Raw genomic sequence first — 14,780 nt, forward strand, 5'->3', positions numbered from 1 at the left:
TAAAGATGGATAATAAATATTTTTGTAAGTAAAGTGAAAAACAGTATTTTAAAAAAAGGTAAACTTTGGTATTAAATAAACTAGTGTTTGCCTCTTGATTGGATCATTGATAAGTATACCAAATTTAGTCGACAGTATGCAACTTTCGATCAATTTGGTGTGCACACAGCCCAAATCCACGTTTTCATATGCTGCTATCAATTTCTAGAGAAAACAGTCCCTCTAACTTTGACATGCTGGAATTCCTGTAATTTATATATCTTTTTCTAGCACACCATCTGATCTTCACGCGTTATCTACTCTCTAAACCAAAATATTGTATTGCTAGACTATATAAAATTTATATGTGCGTAAATTCTGAAGCAGGCGTGGGTTGGTAACAATCTCAATGCGCTAAACTGAGCGTCGTCGGGGTCTTCCACCAAATTGTCAACACGGAAATTCGAATTGAAGAATCGTCTCCTACTCGGTAGTTTTCGTCGAGCTTGCATTAAAAAAAATGGTGTATAATATAAAAATCCGGACATTTAGACAAATTTATAAAAATCCACCCGAACAAAAATTTTAGACAAATCCAGTTAAAAGAGGACGGATGGTAACCCTACCTTTAGGCATTGGAGCCATTCTCTTTTGGGTCTTCCTGGTGGTCTCTTTATCTCCAATTCTTCATGTCAGTACTACATTAGGCAGCCTGTGTTGTTTCATCCGGTTCATATGTCCAAACCACTGAAGTTGTTTTTTGTAGATCTGCTCTATTATTCTGCTTTCAAAACTAAGAAAACTTCTCCTTACTTTCATTAGTTTTATGTTCTGTCCAATTTGTTTTATTGATTTTCCTTAGACATCTCATTTCAAATGCAATTATTTTTTGCCTTTCTTTCTTATTTATTCTCTAATTCCCTGATCCATAAGTTGCTGTGGGTATGATGACAGTTTCATGTAATTTAATTTTTAGACTATTTGAGATTTTATTGCTCTTCCATGTTTTTGAGTTTGTTCATGTTTGTCCATCCAATGTTCAGTCTGTGATTAATTTAGTCAATTTTAATTTGGACGAAACTAGTGATAGAAGGAAACTGCATAAGATTAGCATTAGTAGAGGCATTTGATGCAAGAAAGCAAGCTTATGCAGCATCAGCCAAAAAAAAAAAAAAAAAAAAAAAACACCCCCTTCCACTTCACCCCTCTGTTCGTTCAAAATACCTGTCTTGCTGAGCCTTAAACTTATTTAGGCTATATATAGATTATAAATTATCAGGGGACACACAAACATACAGTAAGTATAAACTAATATGCAGTCAAGTTACAAAGGGAGTTAGGCAGGCTAAGATAGACAGTATATAATATAGTGTTGATTATCAAGTGGCACCAGGGGGGCTCCACCCCCAACACCACTTTTATATACTCTGTCACAGTACAAACTTTAATAAAGGCCAGATATAGTGTGAGTTTTAGTGTTGGGTTGTATTAGTCTGTTGTTCCTCTGGCCATTTAGTTGCAGAATCCCTAGTGGGACCCCACATTGCTCGGGAATAGAAAGCTCTCTGGCAGTGGGGGGAACCCTGGACGATGCCTGAGCTTTCCAGGGAGAGCCCCAAGGAAAAAAAAGAAACCTCTGGAAAGTAAAAAAGGGAACAGGGGAGACAGATAAAGAGAAGAAGAGCAGATGAAGATAAAGAAGGTGGATTATAAGAAGGCTTTCCACCTGAAAATAGGAATTTAAAGGGATAGAGAGACATCCCTGTGGAAAGAGCTCACCCTCCATGTAGGGAGGACTGTTAAGAACAGGAAAAGATTGTGGTGGTAGAGTCCACCAGGCAAAAAGGTTTGGATGGGCGGTGGAGGAGGGAGACAGGGATTGTAGGAGATTCAAGTGTTGTAGAGCCAGGGTACCCTATGTGGGGGAGGAGGTTGCACTGTGAACCTGCGGTGCCTCTCTATTAGTAATCCCACACCAGGCAAGCCAGTGTCAGCAAATCCCACGTCATACCTCAGAAGAGGGGACATAATGTCAGCAGGACAGGGGAGTTCCTGGTAGGTTCCCCCTGCAGTGTAATTTTAGGGGGGGGGGAGCCTGTTAGAACAACACACACTCACTCACTCACTCAGTCCAACATACCTGTCATACTTATATTTACGCTTTTTTTTTTTGTATATATACAGTTGGACCTCTATATAACAAAATTGATTGTTCGCCTGAAAAAATTTGCTAAACAGAAATTTCATTATAAAGAAATATAACCTTTCTAAGAACGAAAAATACTATAATTCAACATTCAGAAATATAGTAAAAGTTGGGAAATAAATCAGAAATAAGTGGGAATGAAAAAATTTTCTAACATTTTAAAACAATTAATTTATTAATACATACATATTAAGAAATGACTACTTACATGATGCGCACCATATATTAGTACACTTTTAAGAATTGTTTCATAACATTTGGTTGTTTTTTGTTGTACACTGGATTTTACTGTACATCGTTCATAAAAATGTTTAAACACTCAAATACATTTTCTTCACACTGAAGGCCTTGACGCAAAGTTTCAAATGCTGCCAACATTTCATGTTTGGAAAGTTTAATATTGCCCTCATTTTCATCCAACTCATCATCAATATTTTCACTAGTTCTTTGAATACTCTCCAAAATGTTGGAGTCACTCGGATATTCAGCTACTATGACATCATTATCAATTCCTAAAAATTTGTCAAGAATAATTTATCCACTGATCAAACTCTCGCTTGGAGCTCTTCCCAAGATTGCTCAATATCTTGTAGTAGTTCATCCCTCTCATCGCTGTTAATTGGTATTTTGGCAAACCTGCTTTTGCGAAACAATTCTTAATCGCTGTTTCCTTCACATCTTGACTCCACACTTTCGCCAACTCTGATATGCAAATCTATAGGTTGGTTGGTTTCTATTCTCAGTATAATTTTTTTTAAGTATGTGCCTTTGGTAGTGCATTTTCTTGTAATGCCTTGGTCCATTGGCAGTTTAGATGAGGTATTCGGAGGGAAGAAAACAAGCTTCACACCTGTTTGCTCTGCCCACCATCACCTCACAGTGATGGTGGGCAGGGCAGTTGTTGACAATCAATGCAATTTTTCTGATTTCTTTTGTCATCTTTCTATAGAAATTTAAAATCCACTGTTCAAAAATTTCACTTGTCATCCAAGTTTTTTGTTGTAGTTCAACTCTAATGACTTTACTCCTTTTAAACATTGGGGGGTTTACTTTTGCCTATTACCAAAAGCTTCAATTTTTCATTACCAGCCATACTTGCACTAACCAAGTCTGTAATTCTCTCCTTACTATTTTCACCACCTAAACAGAGGTATTCCTAAGGTATGTGGTGCCCGGGTGCCAATTGAACCTTCATACCCCCCATCCCTTTAAAATTTTCTTCATATGTGTATATAAGTTTCAGGTTTTCAGGCACCCGGGTGCGTGCACCCCTTTCACCCTCGGGATGGCCTGCCCCTGCACCTAAACACTTATCACCTATAAAAGTCAATGTCTTGTTCATCAAACATTTAAAAAAATATACCTGTTTCATCAACGTTAAATATGTCTGAGCTCGTAGTTACTATTTTTTTTTTCAAAACTATTTCTTTCCAATGGGTACGGTCTTCTTTGATTACAACTCCACTTTCACCAGAAATAGCTTTTTCAAGTAAACCATGGCCCTTTTTAAATTTGTCTAGCCAACTGTCTTGAAATGTTTTATGCTCCAGAAAAGATGCATACTCCATAGCCTTTTCTTTTATTAATGGCCCTGATATCGGCATGTTTTCATCTGGAATCAACTTCACCCACTTAAAAATGGCTTCATCTACATTGTCATATGGGCATAATTTTGCACGCTTCCGACTGGGTCCCATTTCCTCTAGCGATTTGAGAATCAAAATGGTTTTTCAGAATGGTTGACACACTACCTACTGGCAAGGATACAAAATTTTAAAGCGATTTCTTTTTTTTTATGCCCCGATCTACACTATTAAGCACTTCCACTTTTTTCACTACACTCAAGGATTTTCTCTTAAACATTGTAAGGTTGCTTGCATAGCAGCTAAAACAAAATTGATTTAGGAACAACTTGTACCTACCATGTAAACAGACAGGTGAAATTCAGTGAAAGTATGAATGACTCATTTCTGCAAAGCAACAGATGAATTTCTGGGATAAAAGAAAATCACTCTCCTAATTGTCTAATAGGGTGCATACAGTAGAAATCAGGTTGACCAGAGCAAGTTTCAACATCAGGAATATGCCTTAATCTTTGCCAATGGCTGTAGACACACAGATAGCAATTGACTAGGGTGACGTCTCAGTACAGTAGAGGCAGTTGTATAGATTTTACGGGCACCACTAAATTGTGGCCAGAGGTGCGAACAATACGTACCCAGGTCTCTCGAAATCAGTTTGTTATATGGAAACTATTTTCAATGTAATGACCAAGAGGAAATAAAAAAAATTTGCTAAATAGAAAAATTCGCTTTTTTTGGAAGTTCGTTAAAGAGAGGTCTGACTGTATATTTATTTGGAGGCAGACAGAAAAACAGCACAACACTCTCACACATTTATCGTCTTATTTTCATCATCATGTAGACAGACAGGAGAGAGAGGTGCCACCTAAATATAACAACTACCAAGACATCACCTTTTTATTTTTTAATAATAATCATTAACATTCATTTGGTCACTACATAGTTTACACAGGTGACCTGGCATTCACTCACATTTATGCAACTTAATTTGCAAGAACAGTTAATTTAATTTTTTATTTTTAATATATACATATTCAGGGTACAACAGTTAACACTTACAGCACAGTCTCATTCATTCTCCATTTTCACACACTTAATACCCTAAATAGCACACAATTTTCTTTTCTTTTTTTTTTTTTTGCAGGTTAAGTGGACTCATTTTCCACCCAGCACAAGACACACATATTGCATAAATGTGTGTCTTGTGCTGGAGATTGTATCCTACCTAAGATACTTTATGACAAAGAACTACATTATTTTGATGTGTTACATTTTTATTTTGCTTGGTGTCAGAGAACAAAAATTTTATTTGAATACGACACCAATTTCTTTTTTTTTTTAAGAATATATATATATATATATATTCAATGATCCTAGAATCTATCCATGTTAGAATTAATTAAACATATTTCATGTTTGCCTACATATAATAACATTTAACAGATATACTAAACAGTGTGTTTTAGTTCTGTAAAACTTTCCTTTTCAAAATGACAAACACCACTTTAAAGTTTTGATTCCGTATCTCTTCTTCTGTTCAGCACTCCTAGTAGTTGCATAGGTATCACAATTTATACACTTGAAACATCATTTGTGATAACAGTGCTTAAATGGATAAAGTTACTACTAAAACAAGAATAATGTTGAATTGATAAAATAATATTGTAAAAAGATAACAAAAATATATTTTAGATAGTGATAGCTTTAACAAAGATATTTGATATGGATTTCATATATTTATATTTATTTAAATAAAACAAATTTTTCAGTTCTTCTATCAGATTTGTATACATATAGAAGGATGATAGTGGGATAAGAAAGACTTCAGAAGTTCCAATAAATCAACTTTCCACCTTTCATTGAAAAAAAAAAAAAAAAATTTACAAGCTTTAGACAATTAAAAAAAAAAATTTTTTTTTCATATGCAGTATATAATGTATAGAATTCCTAAATATTTTTACAAACTAACTTAACATGATTAAGTTAGTTTGGTTTGCTCAATGGAATAATCTCCAGTACTCAGGATAGTAACTCATCATGGTTTAGATGACTCTTTGAGATGGCAGGCTGTTGGACAACTTGAAGCCAGCAGAGGCGGCACTTTGGCTTAATGTGTCACACAGTGTCGTTTCAGCACTATGGAAACAGTTTCATGAGACAGGAACCGTTACAAGAAGAGCTGGCCAAGGTCACCTGAGGGCTTCATCAACCAGAACAGACTGCTAACTGGTTCTAACAGCCCTACGATGTCCTGTCATCAACTATCTCTTAAGGTTGCTGCGGCCACAGATGAAAAATTTTCAATTTGGATTGTGTTAAGAAAGCTCAATTCTTAAAGGATAATATAATTTTGCCAGCTAAGACAAGTAGGTAGTGATTATCCTGTTGCATAAGGCAATTGTTAATTTGCATCTAGAGTACTGCCATATGTTTGGAAGCCTTATTTTAGGAAGGATGTAGATCTGTTGGAACAGGTGCAGAGAAGAACAATAAGATTAGTCAGAGATACAAAATCATACACTTACCAAAAAAAAAAATCCTTGGTTCTGTTTTCTGTGAAAACTAGGAGACTGATTAAAGTGTTTAAGGCCTTAAATAGATTGAGTAAATTAAATGTGGATGACTTCCTAATTCTTGTTCAGATGGCACACATAACAGGACAAATTTATTGAAAAGAATGGATGTATGATAGATATGTGAAAATATGCTTTCAGCTAGAAAGTGAGTGAATGATTGTTGGAACAAACTTCCATCTGGTATTGAGAAAGTTGGTGATTTGAATAAACAAAGAAAAATTGGACAAATTATTAGAGGCAATGTACAGATAAGTTTTTTTTTTTGACTGATGCCAGATCTTTGGACCTTATTCCTTGCATCATTTGCCACTACTGATACCTGTGGTGTACACACAAACATAAAAAAATTAATTTACCTACTTTATAAACTGTTTTGATGCCCACATACTAATTACATTCCAAAAATAATTTGGCATGTATTTAGTAGGTGGGCATCAACACCCCTACCCAGAATTTTGTAATTATTCCACATCCTCTCCCTTATCATTAATTTGATAGTAAATGCAATAGTATGTCTTTTGTTTCAAGCCTGTAAACAAGAGAAAGGAAAGGTGTTCAGTACTAAGCACAAGCATAATGAAGGCCATCTGAAATTGACAAATCAGTTATCAGCTTTCAGGGAAGAAAGAACACTATATTTCACTATACACTGTGTATGAAGCACATGCATAAATAAATAAAATAAATGTCAAAGTTTTAATGCATTACCCAATAATTGTATTTCAATAAATCAATTAGATCAATATATATAGTAAAAAGAAATTGGAGCAAAAACAAAGCTGATGAGATAGCAAAATTTGGTGACACCCACAAGATGGACATGCGATATCCATCTTGGATATCACATTTATTCTGGGATTTAAACTCCCTTACATGGCTAGCATGTAAACAACATGGATTTTCTATATACAGGGTGATTCACTACGAGTGCGATAAACTTGCAGGAGGTGTAGGGGGCACAAAGATGAATCGGAATCACATAGCATTGCAGGGTCCGAAATGCCTTCGTCATGCGGTAGAGGAGGTTGCGTGAACAGCGATTCCGCTGGAAGTCAGCATTTGCAAACCGTTTCTGTTGAAGAAACCAAGTAGCAAAAGTCCTCCGGAGTGGATAATCCGCAGGCTCCAATGATTGGACGCGTTGCAGATGGTATGAACTCATTTGGTTTGTTGACAGTATCCTCCATACAGTGGATTGGGAAATACCCAATCGTTGGCCTATCGCTCGAGTACTCGTACTCGGATTGCCTGCTGTAAGACTTAGGACATTCTCCTCATTGTCTAGCGTCCTCGTCGTTCGCTCTCGATTCATGGTACCTCTCGTGAAACAACCAATCTCACATAACCTTCTCATCATATGATTAAAATCGTATGATGAGGAGCACGCCTGTGCAGGAAACGTTCCTTGTACAAGCGCAGAGCAGCGCGCCCGTTACAGTCCGCAGCTCCATACATGAGGTGCATGTCGGCCAGTTCAACGTTTGAATACTCGTCCATCCTACTGCCTCGGGAACCAGTTCGCAAATGCTGACTTCCAGTGGGATCCCTGTTCACGCAACCTCCCATTCAACATCCTCTACCGCATGATGAAGGCATTTCGGACCCTGCAATGCTATGTGATTCTGATTTGTCTTTGTGCCCCCTACACCTCCTGCAAGTTTGTCACACTGGTAGAGAATCACCCTGTATATATATATATATATACACACACACACACACACACACACACACAGTGGCACTTAAAAAAATTGCATCACTTGCAAACTTTACTGAATTTCTGTGAAATTTGGCAATATACCATATATGTTTTCTAATAGCATTACCCTATTGCCATTATCCACCCTAGCAAGCTCTCTTGGATGATGTCCTGTGCTATACATTATTATTATTAGCCTGAGGAAGATATCTTCCACAGATATCAGGAAGCCTGAGGCTTATGCTGCAACAGCCAAAAAAAAAATTCCCCGAGTTACCCTAAGAGAGAGTGTTAAAAGTCAAAGGGAATCACCAAGAAAGAGAACAATGATGATATCCAGCTCAGGACCCTGGTGTGCCAAGCCCATACTCACTAGATGTGAGCCCCTTACATCACCCTAGTAGCAGTAGTGTAAATGCCATGAGCCCAGTATTTTGTGATATTGCAATGGCTAAGTTTTCACAATTAACATAGGAAATTGAAAACAAACCCACATAGGAAAAGTGTTGCTGCTGTATTGAATGCAGAGGGACATTCTATGCATGAAATAGCTAAAAGAATTTACTGTAATCAGTCAACAATGGCGCATTTATTACAAAAATTATCATAAACTGATATTCTAAACAGAAAGAAAGGAAATGGATGTCCACGAATATCTTCTGCAGCACAGGACATTTCTGGTCCATCCATGTGTCAGAAACATCCTCATCAACAGATCTCAAAACAACACGAGAGAAGGATATATGAGTAAAAGTTAGTACTGCTACAGTACATAGATGCCTTTCCTCGTCAGAATTAGTAGCACATCGCCAAAGGAAAACCACTTTTGACACAAAAAACGAAAGCTCGGCATGTGAAATGGGTAAAAGAGGATGCTAGTTGGTCTGAAGATTGGTGGAAATGTATTATTTTCTCTGATGAATCAAAATTCAATTTGCATAGCTCAAATGGCCAGCAGCCTATTAGATGAAGAAAAGAAGTTCATCCTGACTGTATCATCTCCACGTTGAAATATTCTGCATCTCAAATGATATGGGGCTGTATTTCACATAGGGAAATTGGTAATCTTGAATATTTAAAGGGTACAGTGAATGCTGAGGTGTATAAGGACATTCTTGAAACAAAATTACTTCCCACAATTAAGAGATCACTATGGGGATGCTGCCAGCATTTTCCAGAATGACTCTGCCCCATATCATTGAGCCAAAACTAAGTACTACTACTTCATAAAATTGGTAAAAGTTTTAAATTTATGAAATGCCGCAGTATAAATGTCATTCATTTCACTGTCCATAGGTGCAAAAATTGCTGAAGGGTAAATCAATTCTCACAAATAGCATGGCCAGGGAACAGTCTAGACCTCAATTCAATTGAAAATTGTTGAAACAGAATGGGTGTTTCAATAATGCAAAAAGACACCAAAAACACTTAGAGAGCTACAGAAGACATTAATCCATTTTTGGTGCCATGAGATTTCCCATGAATACATTCAGAACGTTATCCAGTCGATAGCATGATAATGTTCAGCAATCATCAAAGCAAGAGTTGGATCAACAAAATAGCATGCATTTTGTTATTTTTTGGTTATATAGCTGCCTGTTGTTCTAGTATAAGGAAAGTAATGGAAAAAAAAAAAAAAAAAAAAAAAATCACTGCTTTCACAGAATTTTTATTATGTAAACCATAAGTAACATGCTGTTATTTTGGAGAAAGGTACTTATTTCATTGTATATTTACCCATAAGGCATGAAAGTAAATTTTTCTGCAATTAATTGTTTCATATATGTATTGTTATTGCTTATGTTCTTTCAGCTATTGCTAAAAGATTAGTTGCCTAAAAATTTAGGTGATGCAATTTTTTGAGAGCACTGCTCTGTGTGGTATATATATACGTTGAGGTTTCTGTATTTAACCTATAACCACAAAACACATGTACATAAATATATAAGCAGTATTCATTGCTACTAAAATTTCGTTATCTTTAAAGGGGTAATAATAGCAAATTAAATTTATTCTCTAGTGGCCCCAAATTTAACTATTTTCTATTATTTAGCGAGAAAAAAAAATCTCAACGTCATATAAGTTCCAGAATCGTAACTTTTTTTTTTTTAATCCCATTCCTCCTTAAAACAAATTCAGATTTTTGTCTGAAGATATGTAGAAAACTGAGACTGGAGACTTTTCGATCTAAAAAAAAATTAAATATTCCAAACAAATTTTTGTTAGTTATTTTTAAATGTAAAAATAACAAACAAGAATATTACATTATTTTTAAATGAATAATGATAACACGACTGTAAGGTATATGCTACGTGATTTAAAGAAAAAATCGAACAATTATAGAAACCAATTTCAAAACGTTTTAAACCTCACTTCAGTAATTATAGCTTTCATTCAAATAATCAAAATTACAAAAATGAAAAATTTCACTTCAAATCTGACAGCCAGACTGCAGATTACAAGCCAGCGGAAATTGGAGTAAATTGATACTTTTTTTTTAAAGCAAAATCAATACGAATTTAGCGATTGCGGTGAAGAAGTTGTTTATCATAACTAACGGTATCATTATTTAGGAATAAATGCAGAATTTTAATACATTAAGTAGCGATCCTTTATAAGAGTAAATATTTTGCATTACTTATTTCTTACATCTACAATTTGTATTATTTTTAGTCTTCATTGTACAAGTTTGGACTAATTTATTTTATTGAGAAAAATTAAAGTCGGATCACTAAACATGTGTAACACAACTGTGAGTAATTTTCAACGTTTGAAACATATAAACTTGCTTCTTTAAATACAGAGCTAGCTTAATTTAATTAATTCCCTGAAGAAAAAACACCTCTTCACGTACACTCCCAAACGTCAATACTTCAAATGTATCCGCGACTTCAGTGATAACGCTGCCATCTAGTGGCAACACGATTAAACGATAAGGTTCATTGTTCCAGATCGCACTTCACATAGACGGAAATTTACCTTGGGAAGCCTGAAGTGCCAGCTCAACATCATGGCTACGCCGAATGATACAAGCTTAGCGTTCTTTACTAAAGCTATCCCCGCACAATGGTCATATGTTTTATCCTTATACAAAGAAGTTCTTAAGTTAAGGGCTGCAAAAAGGACGAAGAAAGGAGGACCAGAAGAACTGATTAGACTGGACACTTGGTAAGAAAATCTGTTTTTAGCTCTCCTAACAAGAAGCCCCGCCGCTGTTGTCAAGGCTGTCCACTGAATGCGGCTTTGTTCTGTAACCTACCCTTGGCCTTGCCCACAATGCACGCAAATCGTAGAAAGATTATGCCACTTTCGGACGTTTGGCGGGGTTATTTAATTGGAGGTTTCTTCCGCTGGGGGAAGAAACAAACATTCAACCTCGTGGGATTATGTGTAAACGCCTTCCGTTTGACCTGTGCTTTATTCGTGATACACCTACATTGTTAAACATAATGGATCGCTTAGGTGCAGCAAATATATACGCGTTTTCAGTCTTCTAAGGGAAGGAATGATGTGTTTAAACGAAATATTTGTCGAGTAATAATAATTAACAATTTCAAAAAAAGATGAATGTAGGAAATATTTTAACGAGGTTACCATATGTTGCGATATTTAAATTTTTCTTAGACATTGACTGCCATGATACAAAAAAATGTCTTTTTCTTTTTTTTATGAGGTATTCATTCAAAGTAATATTTTAGTAATTAATGCCGAAAATATTCGTTACTGTTTTCTTCAAAAGAAAAATGAAGTGTTTTAATTTGAACAAAATTTTGATAGTTAAGAGTTCCGTAATTAAACCTTTTTAAAACTCAGCCGTTTTTTTTTTTTTTGTTTTTTTAATCAATCCACGAAATTGTTCAGTAAATACAAAAGTAACGTTATTCACAATGTTATTTTTAAAAATTTCATTTTTCATACATTATATTATTACCCATCCGTTTTGCTGAAATATTTTAATGAAATAAGCCGTAGTGTTATTTTACAATTAAATCATTAGTGAGTTATTAATTGTAAAATTAATATTTTTTATGGATTATTCCGAATGGCAATTTCCCTGTTGTCATACAAAAGTTGTTACTTGACAGAAATTTACTGACCCCTTCAGAAGGAAGCGGTAGACCCGCTGAAACAGAATAGGTATTCGTAATTAGTATTTAGTTATATGCGGCAATACATCTATTGATAACTTACATTTTTCGAATAAATTTTAACTATTTTTTTTTTTTTTAATTATCCGCATCATTATTCTCAATCCACTGATTTCTTTTCTACGTGGTATACTGATACACAGTGCAGCATTCATTACAGTAATCATCTTAGAATAAAGTAATCTTTTATAAAAAAAAAAAAAAAAATTATTCAACAGAATATTTAAAAAAATGTGTTCTTTAAACAGAAGGAAAAATGAGAAAAATACTCTTCCATTTTAAGTAGCCATTTAATTATTGAGTGACAAATAGGCCAACTTCTAATATGTTCTTATGTACAATCACTTTTACATAAGCACACAGTGTGGGGGGGTGATGAGAGTAAACAGCACTAGCATACGTGGGTGGCCTGAGGTGTTTCCCTGCTCAGGTGTAATGATGGATAATGTACCTAGAATTTAATTTATTTTTTTTTTTTTTATAAAAGCAGGTTATTTACCACAAAGACACTGCTTTTGTTTTTATGTGCAACAAAGCTCTTTGGAGGCGATCTTAATTCTTCACTCGATTTCATAATTAAATATTCTTACAATTTTATTGTATATAGTTATTTTGTGTACAGCATCCTTGGTTTCATTGTACTGCCAAATGTCAATCAAATGCACTGTTTAAGTGCCATTCAGAGCAGTTTGTGATTTCAAATTTTATTATATAATATTCTTCATCTAATTTAAAATTAGCAGCATCTATCTTTATCACTTTAATTATTATTATTTTTTTTTTTATATATAATCATAAACCTCTGCCTCTTGCTCCACAATCCAGCCAAGGATTTTCTCTGTGATTCCAACATGTTTTAACCCCAGGGGCTCACATCCAGTGAGTATGGGCTTGGTACATCCACGGTCCTGAGCTGGATATCATCTTTCTTGGTCATTCACTTCTTCTCTATCTCTCTTAGGGTAACTCGGGATTTTTTTTTTTTTTTTTCTGGCTGGTGCAGCATAAGCCTCAGGCTTCCTTGTACCATATAGCTAATAATAATAATGTTACTTTTTACATAGTCGTAGAACACTCATCGGTGAAGACAGGATATTAGAGCTGGAAAAGGAATTAGAAGATGTGAATTGGAATATCATCGGTTTGGCTGAAACAAGAAGAAGAAATGAATCACTTATAAGTTTATCAAGTGGAAATCTGCTGTACACCAATGGAAACAGTGAAAGGAGTGAAGGTGGAATTGGGTTTCTGGTCCATAAAGATTTTAAAAACAACATTTTGGAATTCAAAAGTACATCACCAAGAGTGTCAAGACTAATACTCAAGATTTCTAAGAGATACAAGCTAAAGATTATAATGATTTATGCACCAACATCAAGCCATGATGATGAAGAGGTTGAAGAAATGTACACTGAAATTGAGAGTCTTCTAGATGAGCAGAAAACCCACTACACTATTATTATGGGAGACTTCAATGCTAAGGTTGGAAAAAGACAAAACAGCACAGAAAGGGGAACTATAGGAAATTTTGGAATTGGTGAAAGAAATGAAAGAGGTGAAAGACTTGTGGAATTTGCAGAATCTCAAGGACTGTCAGTAATGAACACTTTTTTCAAGAAAAGGGTGAACAGAAAGTGGACATGGAAGAGTCCAAATGGATTAACTACTAATGAAATCGACTTCATCCTCACTAATAGAAGATATATTGTGAATGATGTCACCGTCCTGAATAAGGTAAATGTTGGAAGTGATCACAGAATGGTAAGATGTACACTTGATATAGATGTAGGAAAGGAAAGGAAAAAACTGACTCGAGTAAATAATACAAAGGTCTTTGAGATAACAGAAGAGGAGAAAAAGCAGTATGTACTGGAACTTAAGAACAGGTATGAGCTTCTGCAGACTGCTGAGGACCAAGATATCGACGAGGAATATTACAACTTTTTGAAAGTGATAAAGCCCAAGAAACCTATAGGGAAAAAGAAATCCAAAGAAGAAAAAATTAGTCAAGAAACACTTGTCATGATGAACCGAAGACGACAAATGAAAAGCAAGAAAAACACTGACAGGGAGAAAATTGAGTATACTGAGTTATGCAAAGCCATTAGAAAGAGACTCAGAGAGGACATAAGAAGATTTAACACAAGAAAAGTAGAACAAGCATTAAGGGAAAACAAAGGATTTAAATCAGCAGCCATGAGCAGTAATACAGAAAGACAAATGATACTGAAACTGAAGAATAGCGATGGTGTACTTATAAACAGCAGAGAAGGCATAATTCAAATAGCAGAAGACTACTATAGAGAATTATACAAGGAGCAGGGGAATGATGCCAGCAGTGGGGAAGATGGATTGCAAAGTAGCAACACATACGACATACCCAATATTCTTCCTGATGAGGTAGAACATGCATTGAAGAAAATGAAGAATCAGAAAGCCCCGGGGGAAGATGAAGTTACTGTAGAGTTGTTAAAATTGGGAGGAAGAGACATAACACAAAAACTGGCAAGGCTCTTCACAAAGTGCATTAGAAAAGGTGTGACGCCTAAGCAGTGGAATAATGCAATCATAGTTTTGCCGCATAAGAAAGGA

General features: G+C 35.3%; 2 protein-coding genes across 2 annotated transcripts in view; one reads left to right on the forward strand and one right to left on the reverse strand.

The window, feature by feature from the left end:
• The window catches only part of LOC150076731 (centrosomal protein of 95 kDa-like), a 215,367-nt gene extending 204,330 nt beyond the window's left edge, over positions 1-11,037 (reverse strand). The window contains exon 1 of the mRNA XM_090386630.1: positions 10,895-11,037. The gene's annotated coding sequence lies outside the window, so the exon portion shown is untranslated. The remainder of the gene's footprint in view (positions 1-10,894) is intronic.
• Positions 11,038-11,050: 13 nt separating this feature from the next.
• Positions 11,051-14,780, forward strand: part of LOC150076732 (uncharacterized) — a 114,624-nt gene continuing 110,894 nt past the window's right edge. The window contains exon 1 of the mRNA XM_090385618.1: positions 11,051-11,208. Coding sequence (XP_090241744.1) covers positions 11,051-11,208 — 158 coding nt within the window. The remainder of the gene's footprint in view (positions 11,209-14,780) is intronic.

Source organism: Mastigoproctus giganteus, chromosome 12, assembly GCF_048544385.1.
Source record: "Mastigoproctus giganteus isolate SK-2022 chromosome 12, ASM4854438v1, whole genome shotgun sequence".
In the NCBI taxonomy this organism is placed as follows: Eukaryota; Metazoa; Arthropoda; class Arachnida; order Uropygi; family Thelyphonidae; genus Mastigoproctus; species Mastigoproctus giganteus.